This window comes from Lotus japonicus, chromosome 1 (assembly GCF_012489685.1).
Source record: "Lotus japonicus ecotype B-129 chromosome 1, LjGifu_v1.2".
Classification (NCBI taxonomy): domain Eukaryota; kingdom Viridiplantae; phylum Streptophyta; class Magnoliopsida; order Fabales; family Fabaceae; genus Lotus; species Lotus japonicus.
The window spans coordinates 92,469,757-92,493,972 of NC_080041.1; the positions used below are offsets into that span (position 1 = coordinate 92,469,757).

Here is a 24,216-nt window from a genome sequence, read left to right on the forward strand (position 1 = left end):
TTACTCATTTCACAAACAAACTCAATGATTATCCATGTCGGCAGGAAAGACCACCGCTAAGGGGCGGCATGCAGCGGAGGTACAGAGCAAAATAAAATCTTATTTTAGGTTAACTTGTTTTTTTTTTATTTCAAGAACTATTAAAAATTATAAATAGTTGAGGATAAAATACTAAATTTAAAAAAAATTAGGGACCCAAGTTTAGAATATAAAATTTACTAGTCAAAATCATGACATAACATCCTAGCAGCTTACTATTGGTCAATATAGGGGAGACATGACTGCTGTTTAAAACACAAACAACATTTTTAAGTTTGTCTTAAAACTATTACTATAAACTTAGTTTTCAGATGAATTTTCTTGAATAAATTAGTTAATGCTAAACTCATTTTTAATTAGAATCAATTTTACAAAATCAAAATGATATATAAAGTTCAATTCATAAAAAAAAAAACATTCACCGAAGTCGAAACTATTTAAAAGTTGAAAATGCTCAGCGTGTAACATCTGTTTGTGCAAATTAATGTTGAGATCATCATGAACCCTATGGAGTAGTCACTTCTATAATGGAATTTGGAGGTTAATTAGTTTACTTGGCCGCAGTGGTATATGAGTTAAACTTACTTTTCACGAATAGAAAACTGGAAGTGGCAATGATCAAATTGGACCACTTGATATCATGACTCAGATTCATGGCTAGCTGATGATCGATGAAGGTGCGTGAACTTTGAGTCTTTGATTAAAAGCCATCAATATCGGAATGAATGCCCTGAATCATGAATTCCCACAATTCATGATTCATAAACAATACACACGCATAAATAAAATAAGTAAATAAATGCATCCCAAGAATTTCCCAAATTGAAAAATAGAAACCCAAGGTGGGTTGTACTGGTGCAACTGTGCAAGGACCAAGCAATTGATACGTCAATTGATTTTTAGTACTATAAAAAAAAATGTAATTAGGACCTCCCAATCCGAAGTTTACAAGTTAAATTGACCCCAACCAGGCACCCACCCACGTAATACTCACCAATTATCATCATAGTTTTAAAATGAGATAGATGAATGATGGCAATAATAGTTTTAGTGCCTGCGATGATTCATCATCAATCCGTATTTAAAGTACAAGGGGGAGAGGAAGTCCATGTTCACTTCAATTACTTCAAGTCTTCAACCATTTAAAAAATAAATTAAGAGTTCATTAATATTTTATTTAAAGTTTAATTAGATCTATTGGCGAGACTTTTTTTTTGTTAAATAATGGGTGAAAATTATAATAAATTATTTTTTATACGCAAATGTTAGTTGTTAGTAAATTAATAAAAATGAATACCGCTTCAGGTGTAGCATGGCGTCTTTGCCAGCGTGCCCTCGTTGTTCAGCACCAGTGGAGGATGAACTGCACTATCTTAGGGATTGTCCCCATGCGCGGGAAATCTGGCTTCGGATGGGGGCTCTAAGTTGGCAGAATTTACGGGTTGACAACGTGGTGCAATGGATTCAGTCTCAAGCTTGTGGGAGCCATGACATCCTATTCATGGCAGACATATGAGAAATTTGGAAATTGAGGAATAATGTTGTTTTTTAGGATGAGGACTGGAACTTGCAAAAAGCATGGTGTCGCCCGGCTCACGAACATGATGAATTTGTGACCATCATGAACCTGGAGTAACTAGCGAATGGTTGAATTCTGATCAGTGAGGTGTGGACTTCACCTTTTGCGGGAAAGTTCAAAGTGAACACCGATGGTAGCTGAAGGCGTGGTGGCAATCACATAGGGGTGCGGTCTCTTGCGTGGCTCGGATGGGAGTTGGATTTATGGTTTTTGGTCCTTCGACATAGGAGACAACGCTTTCATGGCAGAACTTGAGGCACTCAAAGATGGTCTTCGTATTGCATGAGACCAAGGTTTCAGGGATATCATATCAGAAACCGACAGCAAGGAGGTGCTGAATGCGATTAACAATGAAGCGTTTCACGATTTTTGCCCTTTACTAGGAGAGGTGGTAGAGATTTTGCGTGGTCAGTGGCAGGTGGAACTCCAATGGATTCTAAGAGGTTGCAACATAGTAGCGCACAGTTTAACAAAACTAGGAATAAATCGTGGTTTGGTAGGAGTTCATTTTGCAGAGAGGCCTCCGGTGGAAGTTGAACCTTTCATCTTGAGGGACTCATTCTCTTGCTCTTAGTGTAGTTTTCTTGTATAGTTTTCCGATTATTAAAAAAAAGTAAATTTGTACTCCCTATGTTCCTAATTATAAGACATAATTTTACGTTTTTCATGTTCCTAAATATAGGACATTTTACAATAATCTAGCAAAAAGTATTGTACTACCCCTTACATTAATTGTGTGTTTTCATTTCCAAAATCTACTATTACTTAAGGCAAAACCTCAAGTTACTATTCCTAAGAAACCTCAAATCTTGGCCATGGAATTCACTTTCTAATCTAACGGTTGGTTTTCACTGCTCACCTATGACACATGACATTGTGGGCCTTTGTTTTATTTTTTTGTCCAATGTTACTATTTCAAGTACAAATAGTTTCTTCTTCCTGCAGTTTTTTGGCCCAAAGACAGTTCATGATATCATCATCTCAGGGCCAGGTCTTCTCACGGTCAGAGCAGGAAAAGGAGAAGGATGAAGCTGGTGGAAAGAGAAGGAAGAAGCTTTCGGGTATCTCAGAATACTGTTCATGCAGTGATTTGGTTTTCCTCTCCTTCTTTCTCTGGTTTTCAATCCATTAGATTGTACGAGAACGCGTTTTCTGATCCAATTGATGATGGAGGCTTTCATCATGATGTAGAAGATGGAGCAGGAAGCATGGCTCCAATGACGCAAGATACAGTGAATTTTTGTACCTTAAGCTCCTCTTCCCCGATTTCACCATCCATTGCGGATTCGTGGCTCCAATGGTGTACCAATAGATGAGTTTCCTTTTGTCCAATTCTTCACTCAATTGATCCTACAAATAGTGAACCTACTAATATTCAATTGATGTCCTGCTGGTCATAGAGTACTGGGCTTCTTTCATTTCCACTCCTATAAATACTCCTTTGATTTTGGGCATTTTCCACATTGCATACGCTTTAGTTCCTCTGTTAGTTGCTTTAGATCATTTCCGCTCCTGCATCTGAATTTTTGTGAGTTGTACTGATGTCTTTTATGGCTGCATATGCGTTCCACACTGCATATGGTTTTTTCCCACACTACATATGGTTTCTCTAATGTCAAACTCTGCTTCAACTTATGTTTTATTATTTTTGGATTTTAAATTATGCCCATGCTTTTTGTTTTTTATGATCTAATGACTAATTTGGACCTGATTCAGCTCAATTGTAAATTTATTCTATTGGAGGCAGTTTTGTGTTGTGATAGGGGGGTTTTATGCAGCTGGTTTGATGTAGTGTTTGGAGGATGCTTAGCTGCTTGGGGGGTGGTTTAGCAACCTGATTTTGGGGTCAAATGGCTTGTTTGTTGGCAATGTGTGTTTGTGCAGTTTTTGTGTGTATCTTAAATCACATTGCAAGTGTCTTCTTGGAGGCCATTTATATGGAACCTGTCATGTTTTTATTGTAATGTGTTGGAAGGTCTGTGCTATTTGTATAAAAATGCATAATTAGATGGTTGGGTTTCTTGTTTAATGGGTGAGATTGGTGGAATTATCTTGTCCAATGGAACTCACTTGGGAGAATTTTGTTAAAACTTATTTCGCATATTGTGGCTGTAATTCTTTCTTTATTAATTTGATTTTTAGAGTGAGGTCAGATTTCTTATTGGGCAGACATTGTCACATTTAGCCCAAATTGTGGAAGTTGAAAAGAAAAACTCTCTTACAGTACAATACTTTCACACCCTGCTATAAGAGGATTATTAACTCATTGTGGTTGGAACTAATATGTGTTGGTGTCCCTGCAACATGGCTGCTATTTGAAACTCTTATGCTCTCATTTAGTATGCTACCTATAAGTGAGTCATTTAGTTTGTTTCAATTTATACAGTCAAGCTTATCAGTGGATGCTTTGATATTGTTTTTCTATTTGATCTTTATATTCTTAATACCTTATTTGGATTATCCTATTCCAAAAATTTATGTTAAATTGCCATCTGTGTTTTTACTAGAATACTTACTTGATTCAAACAATGCTTTTTCTAGAGTTTTTGGGATAGGTTAGACAGTTTTTACAGCTCAGGGGATTTTTTCTAGGGTTGTTAATAATCCCACTTAGCATCAATAACAATGTTATTGATGCTAAGTGGGATTATTATTAAGGTCATATAATTTGTTTGAAGGGTTTGGGTAATAACATCTCATGTTTTCTATTCCATGTTTCAAGCTAAAAAGGTGTGATATTATCTATAAGTTCTGGTTCCATCAGCACCTAAATCTTTCAAAAGTCCCTAAAGTTTTGTCACTCTATGATATCGATTGAGGTGCAAGCTAGCGTTGCATGTTATTTTATTTATAAGCAATAAATACTTATTAACACTAATAAGTATTTATTGACTTGATATTTGCTACCTTTTTCTGGTATGCACAATTGCACATGCTTAATGATTACTAATATTGGGTCAAATAGGTGAGATGTATAAGGATAGATGCTAGCATTGTTGCCAGGGAAAAGCGTGATGATATTGCTGTTTGTTCAGCAGGCTTGAGGACCATGGTGCAGCCATCAACCAAGGGAGGGCTGACCTTAGAAAAGAACATGATGGTTGGGAAATTCCAAGGGATAATGTGCCCAACTACACCAATTAGTTCCTTCAGCTGCTAATTCTTCTATGTTTACTGTTAAGTTAGCTCTTTCCATTTTTATAATAAAGCTACTAACTCCATTCTTCTCTTCCTCTGATTTAAAAATTAGATACCCAATACCTCACCAACTCTAATACAATATTGTGATCATATATATTAGTCTACATATGAAGCTTTTCAACTAAAAAAGATTCTACAACCCATTTATTCTCCAAAAAAATGTTTATTGGAGAGATTCAGACCAATTTGACATGCAAGAGAACTCACACGTGCACACGAAACAGACTGATTTTTTCCCCTCTTGCCCATGATTACTTTTTCTACAATCCTCTTGCCAGTGTTTTAGAAATGGAAAAGTCTAAACCACATGCTGGACTATTACTCTTCTCACTGACTTGGTGTGCAACTTCTGTCGTTGTATACATGATATGTGTATTTTTTATGCAGATGAGGCCAGTGTTTCATCAAGTGATGACTCTAGCACATATGGAGGAGTTCTACAGCATGCAAGCTGCATATGAAGAGTGGTTTAAACAAAGCTAAGCAGTCTTATGAAATGCCCCCTTTTCTGCTCTCTTCAATGTTAGAAGTTTTATAGTTAATGGCCTTTTATTGGTCTTATCATGGGAAACCAAAATGTCTTCTATTGGAAATTTTTGCATTGTCATTTGTCACATCTTAGAAGCACATCTACAATAAGCATGTTTACTTTGATTGATATTTTTGCTTAGTCCTCCAAGTCTGTTACCAAATTTAGAGCAGAAGGGATAGGATCCGCGTACGGGAGGTTGTATTCTGGGACAACGCAAAGTTCTGCCATCCCAGCTTATTGATACTGCCAAGGATGCATTATTGGAGCTGTTTTATACGGTATGTTTAGCCTCTTCATATTATATCTATGCATGGGAGCTTTAATTTTATGATTTCCCATTTGAAACATGTCGGTGTCAAAAGTGTGTCTGATGAGAATAGCCTCATGTGGCAGAATTAATTATAAAATTTACATAACCTTTATTTTATTTGCAGCGATCTATGCCACAACCTACCATCAGGGAAAATGTTGCCATTTGCTTCTTATGTGGTAAGCAGCACAAGATGCAAGTAACTTACCAGAATAAAAACAAGATGGCATAATTTGGATATATAATCGATATTTGACATACAGAAGGTTGTCAAAAAATTCACACCTTTAATGTAAACCATCGTGATTTTGTTTTCTATGATAATTAATTCAAAGTTGTTTCCTCTTTCATTCTAATTACAGGTAGCTTCCAAATGTAAAGATCTTGGTACTAAGGCCGGCCTTCCATACGCTCTAATCAATACTTGGCATTCTTTACCAAGTAGAGCTCCAATCCGGTCATCAAAATCTTCAGCAATTAGTATGAGAGGAAGATTGTCAACATATAGAGAAAAATCTGAAGGAATCATTTGTAATAGAGTGATGAGAGGAAGATTGTTAATAGCAATTAGTATGAGAGGAAGATTGTTAACAGACACTATATACTAATTGCTGACAACATGTTGACAATATTGTTGAAATCTTCAGCAATTAGTATGAGAGGAAGATTGTTAACAGAAAGACATTTCACTTGTCCATTTTCAGCAAATCCATTTTTGTTTTGTAATAAAGAAAAATGCATTTAACCACCCTATATTTTTATTTTCCTACCTACTACATATTATCTACTATATAATAATTATTTACTCCCTCCACTTCTATTTATAAATCACTTTTTATAGTTTTGTTATCTCTAAATATAAGTAACTTTACAATATCAATGAAGTCGTCACTGTTTTTTGACCCAAAACTACCATAATATTTAATATGAAAGGAGCCTGAATTTGAAAAGTTTTTAAATTTAAGAGAGAAATTCATGGGTAATCTAGAAAAGTTGATAAATTTTTTTATAAATTTACTACTGCTAACTACAAGATTAATTCCGTTGACTTGGTCGCTGTTCGCCGGTTGCTGTTTTTCTTTTTTTCTTTCCGTTTCTGGTTCTCTTGGGTCTAGGCACTATGACTTGTGGATTCTTGATTGTTTGGGTTTTTGGTTGTTCAATTGGTTAGGCCTCTGTTCGGTAGGTGTCGTGCGGCGATTCGATCGTTTTTTTTCGATTTGAACAGGGTGCTTTCTAGTGGGATAGACGTTTGGTAATCTTGTGGGTGGTTGTTCAAGTGTTTTGGAGGAGCTTTTTGTCATAGTGCTCGAGTTTTTGTCAGCTTTTGTTGACTACGTTACTGTACCCATGTTGAGAGGGGATATTTCTCAACACTCTACTATTATATATATTTCTCTTTCGAAAAAAAGTAGTTATTTATTTTTATTTTTATTATTTTTTTATATATTAATTGCAAACCTTCTATTACATATAACAACAAAATTAAATATAAGCAGTCAAAATATTAATTATCGACCTTAGTTAGTGAAGATGAGTCTGATGATGAAGTCGAAGATGTGCGTTCTAAGCAGTTAATTTGGAATGTTGGTTTCACTGCTGATCTCATTAATGCCAGTGAACCTTTGTTTTGTTTTGTTTTGTGTTTTTTATCTATGACATGGTTTAATTTTTTGTATTCATTAGTTTCTCTACTTACAATGTGAAATTCAAATGAGTAGACTTTCCCCAATCGTGTTCAGCAAAAATATTTCGGGCACTTGCCTCACATTCTGACTAAACCATGTAGAAATTCTTTGGTACTCCATTGATGAAAGACATACCAATTCTGGCCTAAAGGGTGATGTTTGTTGCTGGTGGTTTGACTTCTATAGAGCTACATTTAGGAGGCTTAGAAATACTATTGCAGGACACATGATGCAGTTATTGAGAATGACTCATGCAAATAGATACAGAGTTCATGTATACACCCTGTAATCTATCTTGAAGAAGTTGTAACTTTGTTGCATCTCTTTTAATTATGTTACTTACATCTTTCCCTGAATTGTGGTACTATGTGCGTTTACATGTATGTTTGAATGTATTTAATGGTAAAACTATCCAAGGTTGACTATGCATGTGAAACTTGAATTTGTTGTGACTTTGCATGTTGTTTAATGTGGAGAATTGTGACTTTGCATGTTGTTTAATGTGGAGAACAATTATATGATTGTTCCATGTTTGTTCTTTTCAGATCAGAATTAAATGAGTTTATTTTGTGACTACTTTTTTTTATAATTGTTGTAACCCATTGATAAATGGATGTGATATTTCTATTATATACTTTTTTTTTGAAATTATTATATACTTAGTTATTATTGAAGTATGATAATATAGTTGAACGTAACGCCAATATGTCGTTGATTGATAAAAAAATTATCAAATTATTTGTGTAATTATAAATAGTTTAGTTATGTTTCTATTTCATTAAAATATCTATTGACTTATAATTTTATCATTTGTACATTTCCAAAAAATACTATAACAGTGTTATTGTATTATTATTATATTGAAAAACTGAAAAAATGCAAAATACAGCTTTGTTATACACAGTTAATAATCAGTTTATCGTCACCTATGGATCGACAAACTTTTTTTTTGAACTCATGTATCGACAAACTTAATGACAAGTTTTGTTGATTTTATATATTTAAAAAGATTACAAATTATTAGTATGTCAATTTATCACCTTAATAAATTATAAAATTAAATATGTTAAATCGTAGAATCGCTCGTCCGTGCATCGCACGGAAACGGGCTACTATCCTAGTATTAACTATCACATACTCTTAATGCAGTGATTACTAGTGAGAAAAAATAATAAAGGGTAAATATGGAAGAATGTATGCATTTTTTTAAAACCAATACACTAATTAGACACATTTAATGCTTCCTTAATAAGCACAGTTTTTCGTATGAGGTCTTATAATTAGGAATTGAGGAAGTACAAATTATCTCTCCTCAAGGTTCGAATTCTGACTCTTCACCTGTAATTACTCTTAGTCCAACCATGTAAGCTACCTATCCCACCCTATATAATATATAATATGAGTAATTTGACAATACAATTTTTTTAATTAATCTCATATTCAAAATAAAAACATCTGAGTATTGTAAATAAACTTTAAAATTAATTTATATAATGAATTCCCTTCTGTTTATTTACAAACTCATACCAATAGATAGCAAAACACATCCTTACATTATTTAGAAAGAATAAAACGAGACATGAATTGTTGTTGTTTTATATTTAACTATTTCTCATAATTTTAAATCGAATGTATTATGTTATGTAAAAGTGTGTTTTGAATATATTAGAAAAGAAGTGGGAATTATATTAAAAATAAATCTAAACCTACTACAAATTGCTGTGCATAGTGGACCGTAAGGTATGAGGATGGGGTTAGGTTATAGTCAAGGATGATCTGAAACGTCACTCCTTCACTTTCAGAATTAAAATGATGTGAACTCCTAAGCGGTCATGTTATGTCCTCCCTACCAATTTTTGCTTAAACAATAACTATTCTATGTCCTACCACCTGCTGTTACTCGATTCCTACAATGAAAAAGGTTAAAAAAATGAAGATATTTTGTATTATTTGGCGTGTTTCTATTTTTTATTAAAAACTCTTTACCCTGGCGTGGCATTTTTTAAATGGTTAATGTTCGGTACAAACCTTTTTTTAATGTATTAAACTATCACTTGAAAAACTATATTTCTATTTTAATTAAAATTAAAAATAAATATAAATAGTATTTGAAATTCAATGTTAAACTTATTTAGACTAAAGTAATATAATCCACCTATAAGATGCAGTATGATGGGTAGATAGTTTGGTTTATTAAGCATCTAGTTCAAGGTTTTTAATTTTTTAGCGGTGCATATGAAAAATATTTATTGAAAAAGACCTAACTATTTAATGTGATCTAATACTACTTCCGTTCATATTTAACTGTTTAGAGAGAGAAGAAACACACATATAATATAGTGCAATTAATTTTGTTAATTTTCATGAAAGTATTAGTTGTTTTCCTATTTCACCCTTTGTAATGTATTTTATCTTTCCTCATTTATTGTTCGTGTAAGAGTATTTCTTGGAAAAACATCATTTAATGATCTCTTGAAACTCTAAATGAATAGATATTTTTTTTTTCTTCAAAATGAACCGTTAATAAGAAACGGAGGTAATAAGAATCTCTGATGATTAATCTCATCATTGCAGACTATGACGATACTTGCCGAAAAGAAAAACACAACATAATGGAAAAATTTATTATGGACCACTTTTGTGTGGTGCAAAGTTGCACCACCCCCTTTTGACTCACAATAACAAGTTTTTTTTAAAAAAATCAAAAAACATATTTTATTAATCTTTAATTAATTATTAGGTTAATTGAATTAGGTCAAATTAAATATTTTCATCTTCTTCTTTTCTTCCTCCCACCCAACAACCACTACCACCCACAACCCTAAATCCGACCGCCGCACTACAACCACGCCGCCACCACCACCACCACAAAATCGAAAGAGAAAAGCTTTGGGTCGTGGATCTTCTCTAAGGTGGTTGGGTGAAGGTGAAATCGGAAAATTTTAAAAAAAGTTGAGATGGGAAACCACAAGATTTGGTGCCTTCGAAATTTTTTCCAGATCCGATTGCATCTCCTGGGTTGAGACTTCAATCACGACCCACCTTCTTCTTCTCTTCTTTTCCATCGATTTTGTATGAGTTATGGGTTTGAGGTTTGGATCTGGGTTTGAGGGGGGTTTTGGGCTGGTGGTGGCATGGATTGGGAGTGGGTTCTGGGTGGTGGTTTGGATCTGGGGTTTGTGAGGAGTTCTGGGTTGGTGATGGTGGTGGTTCTGGGTTGGGAGTGAAATCTAGGTGGTGGTGGGGATTCTGGGTTGGGAGTGAGTTTGTTATTTTTATTTTCATTTTGGTGTTCTTGATTTTGTTTAGTGGTTGTGGGGGTTTGATGCTCTAACAGGTTGTTTTGTGAGGAGCAAAATTTTGGGTTTGTTATTTGGTTGTGGGGGTTTGATGCTCTAACAGGTATGTCACTATAGCAAAATTGAAGAGAGGACAGTGCTCCATGAGTAGAAACTAATAATTACAGAATAAGAATTTCCAGAAGTTATAATGAGATTGTTAGAAGGGGATGGAAGTGCTTGTGCAATGATTAACCGAAACCTTATGATGAGTAAGTTACCCATGAACTTTATGCAAATATGCCCAAAGCCCCAAACATAAAGAAAAGGTGAGCCACGGAAAAACTCATGTTTGCGGGAAGCAAATTAATTTTACATCACAGACTTTGAATGACTTGCTAAAAACTCATACAGCACCAACTGGGTAAGATGAAAATATTGTGGCTTTGTTTCTGGGTTTTCTGGTGTTGGGTTTCTAGGTTTCAGTTATTAATTTGTTGAGATGAAGGGGAAATGTGGAGGGAAGAAGAAGATGGAGGAGGAGGACGATGGGTGAACATGAAGAAGATGAGAAGAAGATGGAGGTTTCAGTTATTGGTTTGGAGGATTGATGGGTCATGGATAGGAGATGTGCTTGGTTTGGAGGCTGGTCTTAGACAGAGGAAGCAACAATATAAGGGAAGAAGAAGGAGAAGAAGAACAGAGTGATGATGATGAGGAAGAACAACGAAAATGAGAATGGGGAGAGGTTTTGATTTCAGAAATTGGGAGGTAGAAGATGAAGAGGAGAGAGAAGAGAGGAGAGATTAGGGAGAATTAGGTTTTAATTAACTTAATTAAAATTATCACAAATTAATTATTGTAATTAATAAATATGTATTTTTATTTTTATTTAAAAATCGGGAAACCTGCAATAGCAGGTCAAAAAGCAAGTGGTGCAACCATGGACCAGAAAAAACAAAAACTGGTCCATGTTAAACGCCTCCTAATGTACGATAAATAAAGGACCCAAAGTAGAAAAAAAGCAAAAATACTTAAAATGGGAAGTCCTCGTATTAATAAGTGAGGGACCCGTTTGAGTAATTAAATTAAATTTAAAACATACATTCTCACACTACAAAGCATTCATTCATTAAATAAAACCCACATCCTACTCCACATCCCTTAAGCCTTTCTTTCTCACTTCCACCGCTACTACTACTATTCCCACCTCCTCCTACTACTCACACCTTCTTCGTTTATGGCACTTTCTGATTCCGTGGTGAGCAACCTCACCATGATCTACGTCGCCGTCATCGCCTGCATCAAAGCCTATGGCTTCCTCAACGGCCGAACCTTCGGCGGCGGCTTCGTTATAGCGGCGTCAACCACCGTGGTAGGCATGATCCTCGTCGCGACGTTGACGTGGGATGTCTCGCGTAAAGCCACGTATGCGTTCAACCGCCACACTCCACCGCAACCTCCTCATAATCATAGCCACGAGATGTGCAAGGGAGGTATCTGCTGGCACGGCGTGGCGGTGCGATCACCAGCTTCTCAGGTCCGTTTCAGACTTCCCCAGCAGATTCCCTACGCTGCTTTGTAACAAAAAAAAAATAATATCTTGTTAATTTGGTAAAGATAGAGAGAGAGTGAAAATATATGAAAAGGACAGTTTTAATCGCTTTTGTTTTTTTCCTTCTTGTTTTCCCTTCTGTTTCTGCCCACTTGTAAGTTATACTACAGAGTTTTCTTTCCTGATAGGTTAGGTATAATAAGCTTCTTTTTGAGTTTTTGATTGAGAGTGAAATAATACTTATATGGCCAATGTATATATACTCATACATTGTAAATTTCTAATTAATATGATGTAAATTAAGCTGTTTGATGTTAGTAAAATTTTAAGCTTTGTTCTCAATTTTAGCGGGCAAGGCTTCATTATATTCTCAATGTTGCTTAATGCATTACTGGATTTGGTCCGTACTTGGGAGGACCATGCTGCTGGCTGGCTCGATATGTAGTAACACTTGGGTAATTTCGTGTGAGTTTGTACTTTGTATATATTCCAGTTAATCTTATACATTTTGGACACAGTTGAAATTTACTGTGCAGTTAAAATCAGAGTTGGACCATTATAAAACTCATGGAAATTGTTTCTGTCACGTCATTTGGTTGACTGTGACTTTCTACCAGGTGCATGAAATTGAATCAGAATTGGCAGAAAGTTGCTGCATCTAAAGTGATTTTGGGTCACAGTAATTTTCTAGAATGTAAGCAACTATGGGAATATCGTCTTCGTTTCGGATAATTTGCTGTTTGTTACAGACTTACAGTACTGCTAGAAGTTATAGCACCGATCGAGACTACAAAGCCTACTGTGTCAGCTGGCAGGTTGAAACACAACGTGTCGTTACTGTCATACACATTACACAAATGTTTAGGTTCTTTCACAGTTCACTCATCAATAATTTTTTTTTTAAATGTCTTTCCGTATATATAGATTTTAGTGCTTTTAAAATTCATTTCCTATTTTGGTGCCTTACTTTTTTTTCCAAACAGTACGAGCTTTAATTTTGGTGGGGATATATTGAAGTCAAGTTGTCTAAATGACATCACACAAAGTTTGGATTAAATTACTCTAGTCCTAAGTGGATTAGGGATATTGAAAAGGATGGAACTAAATGGAAGATTTCATTTATCTAGGAGGTATATGTACATATAGAGTGGATACACTTTCTGCTATGCAACCAAAAAATTACTGAATTAGTAACAAACAATTAGCTTGTTAACAAATAACAATAGCCAACAAAAAAATAACCAGCTTTCGGCTATTCTATAAGGTAGAAGATGCATTCCAAAAAAGCAAGTCAGCACCACCAGCTACCCAAAACAAGTCCAAATGGTCCATTGTTCCCAATCATAAATTTTTGTGTTCAGTGGCTTAATTAGAGACGATTTTTACTTTTTCCCCCTTGCAGCAAGTGGAGCAGAGAGAGACTCCCGTTTGATCTTTTAGGATCATGTGCAGTAGCTACCTTCCTTGTGCTCCTATTCCCCTGCAAACCAGACAAATGTCACTAAAACATTGTGTTCAATCCTAAATACATGATTGGAATTTTTTTACAATTCATTCTACCGGCAAAACTTTTGTGAGTAGCTTCTGAATGTCAGAATAGATTCTTGAATATGAGCTTACCAATAGTGTTACAAACATCAAACAATGTGGAAATGCTTTTAGTTATTGTAGTGTATGAAGACTTATGTAATTTCGTAAAGGTAGGCTTTACATGATTCAGCACATATCCGGATTCAAAAATTGAAATTTATGCGGTACCTTTGATTTCTCTGGTTCAGCACAAAGATCAAAGGTACTCAAGTCCCTTGATAAGATGGATGAGGAAGGCACAAGTGTCCTGATTTCAACATTAGTACAAAACATAAAAAATGTAACCAGGTGTTGAAGGAAATATAAACATAGATAAGGTTAAACATCCTCACTCATCTATAATAAGTGCACCACATACCTTTTTGGCCTAGGAGGCTTGGAGTTATTGACTCCTGCCTTCGCACCACTTGGATCATCCAACTGGAAAGAATGAATAACCAAATAAAATACATAATAATATTGCTATTTGGATCTCGCATATACATTGAAGAACAAATTAATAGGTGAACCTAATGAAATAAGCACACAAAGAACAACATAGTGAATACCTCCCTACCTTAATTTTCTTCTATTTATTCTTTTCCTATTTGATACAATACACTGATACACCCAAACATAACCTGCTACCAACTACCAAGACATCGAACCCAAAACCTAGTAGTAACTATATGTCAGAGGAAAGTAGGAGTTAGGGAAAAAGGTTAGCCAATTAACAGATACAAGCTATCCGGTCTTGCCACTAGTTATTTTATTTCATGGGAATCTAAAATCCTCAACTAAATGCACCCTCATCTCAAGCTTAGTTTATCATTGAACTGGCACGATCTGAATCCAGTTAAGGCACATTACCTACTTTAGTACACCAAGTTAAAGCAGATTAGTTTATATACACATTAACATAGGGAAAGTCTACTCACACATGGTTTGTTGCTCACAATATCAACCTCCAAAGCTTCAAGATGCCCTGGCTCTGATGAGGAGATTGAGACTTCCCTAATAAGGAACAAACATATAATTTAAAGGTCAATAAAAACAACAGGAATTGCACGTGGAAGATCATTAGTCGAGAGACTAACCTATTTGATTTTTCAGAATCTAACACTGGACAGGAAGTACCAAGCACAGACTCTTTATCTGGCTGATCAAGTCTAGGCTCAGATGACGTCTCCAAATGAGAAGTTTCCTGGAAAGAATTGATATCCATAACATAACAATATAGCAATCAAAAAGTCTGCATATATTTTGAAGAATAAACTAGTGGGTGAACTTGTTTCTGCTGAAAATATGCACAAAAAGTAGTATTAGTGTTTGGATAACTGTTAATGGTGAGTAGCACACGTTCAAATACAGTACTGCCTTATGTTTGAGCTACTTTCAAGGGATAAATGATTGCTTTTTCCAGTTCACATATTAAATAGGATGCCTCGGGTAGAATAACAACTTCATTTTAAGACATTAGGTCTAAAACCTAACGATGATTATATATGTCAGACGAAAGTAGGAGTTGAGGAAGAAGGTTAGCCAATTAAAATAGGTTTAAGCTAACTCAGCTTGACACAAGTTTAATTTAGTTCATGTTAACCCGACTTCCTCAATCTCACGCATAGTGTATTATTGACCTGGAAATATCAGAATTCCATTATGCCACCTTTCCTTTAATGAACAAACAAGTACAGTTCCAGCAGATTCATTCGTATACACATTAACCAACGGAAAGTGAACTCACACTAGATATCTCGCTAACTGAATCAACCTCCAAAGCCTTATGATGTCCTAGCTTTGATAGGGAGACTGAGAGTTCCCTACATTATTATAACAAGCAGGAATTAACATGCATGTTAGTTCAGAGTCAAGAAAAATAAGCAGGAATCACAAGCGGAAGATCATTAATCACAAGACTAACCTATTTGATTTTTCAAAATCAACTTCAACTTCTGTACCGGAAGTGCCAAGCGTAAGTTCTTCATCTGATTGGTCAAGTATATTCTCATATGATGACTTTGAGTGCAATGTTTCCTGAAAATGAAGGGACAACTAAATAACATAAGTAGTAATATTGCAATCAAAAGCTCGCATAACAGTTCTATTTTAATCTATTGAGTGCAAAACACACATGCTAACATGATATTAAACCCATAACCCAGCAATAACTATATGACAGAGGAAAGTAACAGAAACATGTTCATATCAATTTAACTCCGCCAACTAAATGCACACTCGCTCTCAAGCATAGTTTTTAGTTGAAATGTTTTGATCTCAATGATCTAACAGATTAAGTTCAAGCAGATTAGTTTATATACACATTAACATAGGGAAAGTCTACTCACACTTGGTTTGTTGCTCACAATATCAACCTCCAAAGCTTCAAGATGCCCTGGCTCTGATGAGGAGATTGAGACTTCCCTAATAAGGAACAAACATATAATTTAAAAGAATAAAAACAACATGATTTGCACGTGGAAGATCATTAGTCGAGAGACTAACCTATCTGATTTTTCAGAATCTAACACTGGACAGGAAGTACCAAGCACAGACTCTTTATCTGGCTGATCAAGTCTAGGCTCAAACGACGTCTCCAAATGAGAAGTTTCCTGGAAAGAATTGATATCCAAAGAAAATACATAACAATATAGCAATCAAAAAGTTTGCAAATATTTTGAAGAATAAACTAGTGGGTGAACTTGTTTCTGCTGAAATATGCACAAAAAGTAGTATTAGTGTTTGGATAACTGTTAACAGTGAGTAGCACACGTTCAAATACAGTAGTACCTTATGTTTGAGCTAGTTTCAAGGGATAAATGATTGCTTTTTCCAGTTCACATATTAAATAGGATGCCTTGGGTAGAATAACTACTTCTTTTTAATATATTGAAGCCTAAAGTACACCCTAAAAAGACATTAGGTCCAAAACCGAACGATGATTATATATGTCAGACGAAAGTAGTAGTTGAGGAAGAAGGTTATCCAATTAAAATAGGTTTAAGACTCAGCTTGACACTAAGTTTAATTTAGTACATGTTAACCCGACTTCCTCAATCTCACGCATAGTGTATTATTGACCTGGAAATATCAGAATTCCATTATGCCACCTTTCCTTTAATGAACAAACAAGTACAGTTTCAGCAGATTCATTCGTATACTCATTAACCAACGGAAAGTGAACTCACACTAGATATCTCGCTAACTGAATCAACCTCCAAAGCCTTATGATGTCCTAGCTTTGACCGGGAGACTGAGAGTTCCCTACATTATTATAACAAGCAGGAATTAACATGCATGTTAGTTCAGAGTCAAGAAAAATAAGCAGGAATCACAAGCGGAAGATCATTAATCACAAGACTAACCTATTTGATTTTTCAAAATCAACTTCAACTTCTGTACCGGAAGTGCCAAGCGTAAGTTCTTCATCTGATTGGTTAAGTATATTCTCATATGATGACTTTGAGTGCAACATTTCCTGAAAATGAATGGACGACTAAATAACATAAATAGTAATATTGCAATTAAAAGCTCGCATAACCGTTCTATTTTAATCTATTGAGTGCAAAACTCACATGCTAACATGATGTTAAACCCAAAACCCAACAAAACTCGCATAACAGTTCTAGTTTAATCTATTGTCAACAATGTGCACAATCGTTCTCAAGCATGCTTTATTATTGAACTGGCAAGATATAAGTTCTATTGAGTCTCAATCTCTCCTTGAAAGAACCAACAAGTAAATTTCAAGCTGATTGACAATGCACTAACCTAACCTGTAGCTAGCAAATCATTCTAATAAATATTTATTGCATGTATGAAAGTAAAAAGCAGCTAGTTGCTTCAGCTGACGGCATCATTTTCCATGCTAATCGATGGATATTCAATCTACCTTGTGTGTCATCCTCATACAGAAGATTGTTTCTTGATGAAAATATTAAAGGTTAATAAGCATTTAAGTTGCATCAACAGAAATGTGAATACTCTTCACAAAAGAAAGCAGGAATCAAGGAATATAGTACTCAACCTCTCGGTCCAAATTATGTAGCTGAGGAGTAGCCACTGATGAAGAATCTTCAGTATCAGTTTTTTCGATTCCTCCTTTGGAACAAGTACAGCAGGCTTTAAACTCATTCAACTGCGTTTCTAGCTCAAGGCTTTTTTTCTTTTCATCCCCGATGCTTTCTTTGAGACTTTGAATTTCCAATTCCGCAACCTGATTATGAACAAAGTAATTTATCATATGCAGATACATGGATAATCTATCAATACCACTTTCAAGCACTCTTGAAAAAAGATAAATTGCTAGTCATAAAAATAACATTTGATTTGAGCAATATACTTTTTTTCTCATCACCTTTAGTTTGGAATTATATTGCTTCAAACAATTCCATATAACTCTTGCAAAATTTTGCATAATAATATGACTTCTCTCGCTTTGGGCGTGGTCACTCTCTAACTCGAAAGCGACAGTACTACTTGCATCTAATTTGCAAACTGTTGAAGCATCTGTCATAAATTGATGTCAAGATTTACAGGTCCAAGAGTACGGAAAAAAAATTAAATATAAAAAATGCCCAGCATTAGAAACAAAAAATCCACAATGGGACACCCGAACATTGAAAGTTGGGTACTCCGTGTTGAAGGTCCAATGTTCAAATACGATTTTGTGGAAAGAGCCACTTGTTGTTAAGCATCCCGTAAAAAAGGAAAACAAAAAAACAGAATAGATAGCTTTACTACTACCTTCCTTAGAAGTGTTGCATTCTTCAACATCCTTTTCATCATTCTGAAGATAGACAAAATGACGACAAAGGATTAATAAGTGCACTTGAAACTTGAAAGGAGAAAACAGATTTATTCAAATAACCAAATCCAGAGTTAAAATGGTTAATCACACATGCAAAATTATTTTCATACAAATAAATCTGAATATGAAGATCATTTTAATGATGCTGAAGTACAACTTTGCAAGAGAAAATCATGCACTGACCATACAAGGTGACAACTGTTAACTATAGAATATCAACAGTCAAGATTAAAACTTTATCATTCTTAAATTTGGGTTAGGCCTACTAAACTCCAAAATTTAGTTATAAATTTAGGATTGCTAAGTTCTACTTTGGTCAAATCTCTAGTCGATCTAGGACATTTGTAGGTGACCCCAATATCAGATTTAGGATGGACTTAAATAACATATTGAATTTGGGCGAGGTCTAAATCAACTGCATTAGCTAACTCATGAGGTGACCAAGCCTTTATAAGTTCTACTTTGACTATTACTATAGTTAGGCCCCGTTTGGAAGAGCTTATTTGAGTTTATCTTATAGCATAAACGCTTGTGCAAGTGTTTGGGAGAACTTATGTAAATAGGTTATGGCCCACCTATAAGCTCTTTAGATAAGCTTATGAATAAGAGAGTATGCTTATTCTCAAATTAGTTTATGGTAATAAGCGCTTCATTAAGTTGTTTACCCAAACACACTCTTAATGTGGGATCTCAACAATTATCATTTATGTTGAAGACATCATGAGATGAACTAATTCTAATATCCTTTCAGGAAAACATGACGGTATGGTTAATACAAGGATGACAGTGTTCTTGCTTTTAGATACCCAAACTAGCCTCTACTTCTAAATGCATGATGGCAATTTGTCACTGTTAAAACAAGGGTATATCTCAACTTTTCAGCGACAACCTCCACCCCTTGTTCCCAAATCCAACCTTTCTCATTTCCACAATGAACTAATGATCATTCTAATTTCAATCAACAATGTCTTTAATATCTTTCATGCACATTTCTGGCATTACATGGCTGTGAATTGTCTTTTTGATACCTCACCACTTGTTCAAATAACAAAATAGTTTATGCTAAGAGTAGTCAAATGTTCTAGGTCCATACTAATGTCATTGCCCTTAATAGAAGTATGTTAATGTTATTTATTCATGCACCAATTGGCGTATGAGCAATAGAAAATATCTACAAAAAATTCAATAAGTTTTGTCGCTAGCAAGGTAGCAAAAGTGAACCTGCACTGAATGTTTACCAACAAGTCTAACTCTCTTATGTTGTAGAGAAGGTGATAGCTTCACGTTATCCATTATGGAAGCTTGGTAATGTCTTTTATTGGGAACCAAATTTGGTGGTTCAACTTCATTATACCTAACAAAAATGAACATAGATACTCAGAACCAATCCGGGGTAAATATCAAATTCAAGTTAGATTACGCAATGAAAATGAAGAATCTCACTTAATTTGCATGTAAGGTGAAGCTTGTCTCAGTAGGTAAGATGTATCAAGATAATCATCCTCTCCTGACTTCGCTGTTAAAATCTATGTAAACAGCAAAAAAAAAGACATAATGTATTGGCATGATTAATATGTTTGGAAAAACAAATTCAAGTTTATATCGGAAAGGCGTGTGATTCTCATAAAAGAACATATAGCTAAGTCTGACTTTAATCAGTTCAGAGAAAATGTTTGAAACTAATATCCACGTACCAATGTCATGCGCTTCTTGCCCTCCAAATAATCTCGTAGATACCTAGTTAACTGTATTAAGGCTAGAAAAAGTCAAATTCCAAGTTATAGACCAAAAGCTATTTCTAAAAGAGATAACAAACAAGCATGTTACCTAAGGTTTGTTGCTATAAAATTACGCATAAAGAAAGAGACAGTGACAAATAGGAAAACCAAAACCCATCATAATCCAATTATATATTAAATTACTTTAAACATTACCATAGAGTTTTGGAAGTGCTTCTGCAATGGCTTTTTTGGATTTTTCTGGTGCTCCAATAAAGACTATTACAAAAAGCCATAGACACAATATGAGGGAAGGTAATAGCAGAAGATAAAATTATATTAAAAATTTCTCAAATGATGGTAAAGGTAAAAATCAATTGTGTAATGATTTAGGTTCATAATTAGGAGTAAGACTACATACTCTTAAGCATAAGCCAAACACCATTAATGTGTTGTTAATAAAATTGCTTTCAACCAATCTTGTCCCCTACAACATTGCAAAGAAAGTTGGGATGAGGTTAGATGCAAAACATTTACAATAACAAACAAATATTATCCTTTTGAATGGATACATCGCATGCATCAATTAACCTCATTGCAAATTGTAATCAATCTGGCATTTGAGATTCAAGAAATAATGTTCTCCAGGTTATCAGAATTTGTACATAATTCTCCTAATCTCCTATAAAGTTTACTACTGGAGATACTTTATCCAGAGACCATAAAGAAATTTATTCCAATTATTAGTAAAGGCATAGGTTACTTAGAAAGGACTAGACAGTACAATAATAAATAATCAATGTCTGATATAAAAAGGATACAGGAAAAAAGAAGAAGAGAAAAGTCTTAAAATTTAGTACTAATATCAAAAGACAACTTCCTATCTTAGTATCTTACACACTTCATCATCCAAAAGTCATAAAGACCAAACTTTTTCTTCCTATTCCCTGACTTCCCTTTTCTCACTTAACTCTACTCCTCCATCCTTTCAACCCCTTCTCTCCCTCTAATTACTTGTGTTTAGCATCGACCACCAAACAGCAAACAAATCAAAAAGTTGTGATGCAACTCAGCAACTTGTACTAAGCTAGTAAGCTATTCTGCTTGTGCTGTCCCTCAATATACATCAAACACACCCGTGTAGTATAGTCGATAGACATCAATAATAATTTCTGATTTATTTAATAAAATAATTGTTCATAGTATATGCAGTCCCATATATTTGTGTAAAAAAATTAACTACAGAAGATGAGTATGTCTGTTTTACAAAGGACAACAAAGAAGGAGAGTGATATGACCTTTAAGAGATAGTAATATTTACATTTTATCCAAAAGTTCATAAAGCACAATGCTCAAAACCAAGCCTACATGCTCATAAATTGTGGAAAAAATGGAAAGAACCTGATTCCCTGTTCTTTTTTCTCTTTCAGCTCCAGCAAGGTCAATGATGGTCAAAACAGCACCATTTGACTTAGGATTGACAACTCCTTTACATTTTTGGGGAACATCACGAATGCTAATGATGCACTGTGACCGGCTGTAAGTAGAAGAAGATATCAAATGATTACTTGTATAATCTTAGAGAATGCCACTAAACAATCATGAGTTCTATAATAAGAAACTTGTAACCTATTTCCGGCAGATTTATTCAAAATATGGGCTTTACTTCATGGTCAATCTTTTTTTTTCTTTCTTTCCTGTCCTTTTTTTGGATGAAATCGAACCTCTGTTAGATGCAAACTGACTACAATATGTAATCCTAAACCAGGACAACATATTACACATTAAAGCATGAGTTAAAAATTGCCACGGATATTTCCATTGTGGCACAAGCCTCATCCGAACCCAATGCATACTAAAAAACAACCTCTTTCATTATGAAAGATATTTGAGGCTTTCCATTGGAAGAAACACCAAGCCAACAACAAAGGTGTTTCCTTTTGAGAGAAGGGAGCAACATAATGTTCCTATTTTACACCCTACCTGGACTGACTGTTGGTGTTTGTCATTGCAGTTACCCGTTTCAACATTGCTTGTGTTATTAGGGAATCTGCCTGTTCAACATTAGAGATGAGAACCTGTTCACACAAACCAATAAATGTAACAATGATTATCACCAACCATATTACATAATATATACATCTGAGGAAATGAACAGATCTAGCTATAACCTCTTGCATGCCTTTTACAGTGGATTGCTGCATGCTTAGTTCACTGCCATTCGGTAATAAATCAAGCAGCTTCTCTGCTTTACCCCGTTCAGTATATATCTCAAAAATTGATATGTAATATGATCTGCAAGTTGCGCCATGAGACAAATTGACATTTTATTCAAGTACATAACGTAAATGTTCAAGCATAGTTGCAAAAGATTTTCGAAAGCTTATCACTGTCATGTCATGTTCGTCTTGACACTAAGAATAATTCAACTAATAATGAAATCACTTGAGACTTGAGAGTTATATTTTCTTCATGAATGGAACTTTTCAAATTTCTAGTGGAACTAGTAGCACTGCAGCATCTCTTTATGCCTTTATGGATATGTATACCGGCATATTTGATCAACTATGGTCATGTTTTGGATACACGGTAAAACACAATGATGAAGCCAATATCAAACAGGCACAAAAGCTAAAGAAAGTTGCTTTTGTTCACTGTGATTTTGGCATACCGTGGTTTTCTACCGCGTATCCAAACATGCACTACACAAACATCAATTGCCAATGCTGAAAATTTTATGTTTGGTTATCATTACTAACCAAATATAACTCATACTAAATACTAGCAGTAAATACCTTTGCAACAAGCATAACTTAAGCTTATTGTTTGAATCATTGAAAAATAAAGGTTTGGATGATATAAAAATACTTGTTTCATTTTTTATTTTTTAAATAGATATCGGGACAAAAGTCTACTCGTTTTAAGGGTCAACTTCTTGTCCTATGCACAGCATCACCCAAAATTAATTGTACCCATCAGTTTGACCAAACCCATCCCCATTGATGTTTGTCATCAAAATTCAAAAGCCATAATGCAAACATGAATCGGAATGCACAAGAATACCTGGAAGCTTGTTTGCTATTTTGCTCAGTCTCCTTGAAGATATGGCGAAGGGTTAGAGGTACCATTCCAGGATCCCTTGGGCTTCCAAACACGGTATGAGTCTTCCCTGACCCGCTAGGCCCCAATGCAGCCAGCATTCCACTCCTACCCTTAAGAAACTCATCCACCATGGGTCTCACCATTGTTTCATACACATCACACTGAAACCCCAATCACACTGTTAGCTACGAGAATCACCAATAACGAAAAAGTGTGAGAGTCAGAACAGTGTTCCGATTACCTGCGATGAATCGGAAGAGAAAACGTGAGAGAAGCCACCGTAAGTCTCTGATTTGATCCGCTTCGATTCCTGCAGGCTCGAGGGAGTTGATAGCGTCACCGACTGAGGATCGTTAACCGATAAGCACACGGCGGAGCTCTTCTTCTTCGCGGCAACGTTCCTTTTGATCGGGTTCTGAGGCCATGCGGTTTTAGTTTTCGCTCGCGGAGCTTGATTGGGTGATAGAATGGGTCGGATTCTGAGGAAGACTTTGAGGTTTTCGATCTCCGGCGGCGACTTTGACGGTGTTTGTGCGGCGGATTGAATGTCATCGTGAGGAAATGGGCGGATTTCACGAGGGTCTGGGGCTTTGGGAGTGGCTCGAGCTCTCCGGGGAGGGTTCCGGCGAATGGTCACGGTGCTGGGGCAGAGAGGGGAAGCGGTAGAGTCCATTGTCGTTGTGATCGTAAGGCGCAATTTTGAAATTTGAAATTTATACTGTGATGCTCTGATTTCATTTGAGTGATTTCATTGGTTTGACTTACGGGTGTACAAGGGACGGGTTGGGACGGGTTTTGGTTAACCCTAACCCGGCCCTAAATATTGATCGGGCCA

At 35.3% G+C, this 24,216-nt stretch overlaps 2 protein-coding genes across 3 annotated transcripts; one reads left to right on the plus strand and one right to left on the minus strand.

Moving 5' to 3' along the window:
* Positions 1-11,745: 11,745 nt before the first annotated feature.
* LOC130727831 (uncharacterized) lies at positions 11,746-13,148 on the plus strand. Of its 2 annotated transcripts, none has more exons than XM_057579088.1 (2): positions 11,746-12,167; positions 12,800-13,148. In XM_057579088.1, exons 1-2 carry the CDS (start codon positions 11,868-11,870, stop codon positions 12,842-12,844), a joined length of 345 nt encoding a protein of 114 aa, XP_057435071.1. In that variant the 5' UTR covers positions 11,746-11,867; the 3' UTR covers positions 12,845-13,148. The 2 variants fall into 2 exon arrangements, with proteins under 2 accessions (XP_057435071.1, XP_057435072.1); XM_057579089.1 differs by lacking the exon at positions 12,800-13,148 and adding an exon at positions 12,531-12,784.
* Positions 13,149-13,280: 132 nt separating this feature from the next.
* Positions 13,281-24,216, minus strand: LOC130727830 (kinesin-like protein KIN-6). The gene is made up of 24 exons (XM_057579087.1): positions 23,623-24,216; positions 23,343-23,542; positions 22,451-22,574; positions 22,263-22,357; positions 21,681-21,816; positions 20,701-20,766; positions 20,496-20,558; positions 20,256-20,306; positions 20,005-20,087; positions 19,783-19,915; positions 18,498-18,540; positions 18,109-18,260; positions 17,779-17,967; positions 17,117-17,229; positions 16,940-17,015; positions 16,257-16,363; positions 16,100-16,175; positions 15,676-15,788; positions 15,499-15,574; positions 14,849-14,955; positions 14,690-14,765; positions 14,131-14,192; positions 13,941-14,019; positions 13,281-13,662 (listed from the first exon to the last, which is right to left on the minus strand). The coding sequence occupies exons 1-24, from the start codon at positions 24,052-24,054 to the stop codon at positions 13,552-13,554; spliced, it is 2,763 nt and encodes a 920-aa protein (XP_057435070.1). The 5' UTR covers positions 24,055-24,216; the 3' UTR covers positions 13,281-13,551.

What these genes read in the sequence shown, in the direction of transcription:
- LOC130727831 (XM_057579088.1), top strand. Translation starts at nt 11,868, where the DNA reads ATGGCACTTTCTGATTCCGTGGTGAGCAACCTCACCATGATCTACGTC. An exon ending in TGCGATCACCAGCTTCTCAG is followed by an intron (nt 12,168 to 12,799) that starts GTCCGTTTCAGA and finishes ACTTTCTACCAG; the next exon opens with GTGCATGAAATTGAATCAGA.
- LOC130727830 (XM_057579087.1), bottom strand. Translation starts at nt 24,054, where the DNA reads ATGGACTCTACCGCTTCCCCTCTCTGCCCCAGCACCGTGACCATTCGC. An exon ending in TGTTTGGCTTATGCTTAAGA is followed by an intron (nt 20,559 to 20,700) that starts GTATGTAGTCTT and finishes TTTTTGTAATAG; the next exon opens with TCTTTATTGGAGCACCAGAA. An exon ending in CTGAACCAGAGAAATCAAAG is followed by an intron (nt 13,663 to 13,940) that starts GTACCGCATAAA and finishes TCTGGTTTGCAG; the next exon opens with GGGAATAGGAGCACAAGGAA.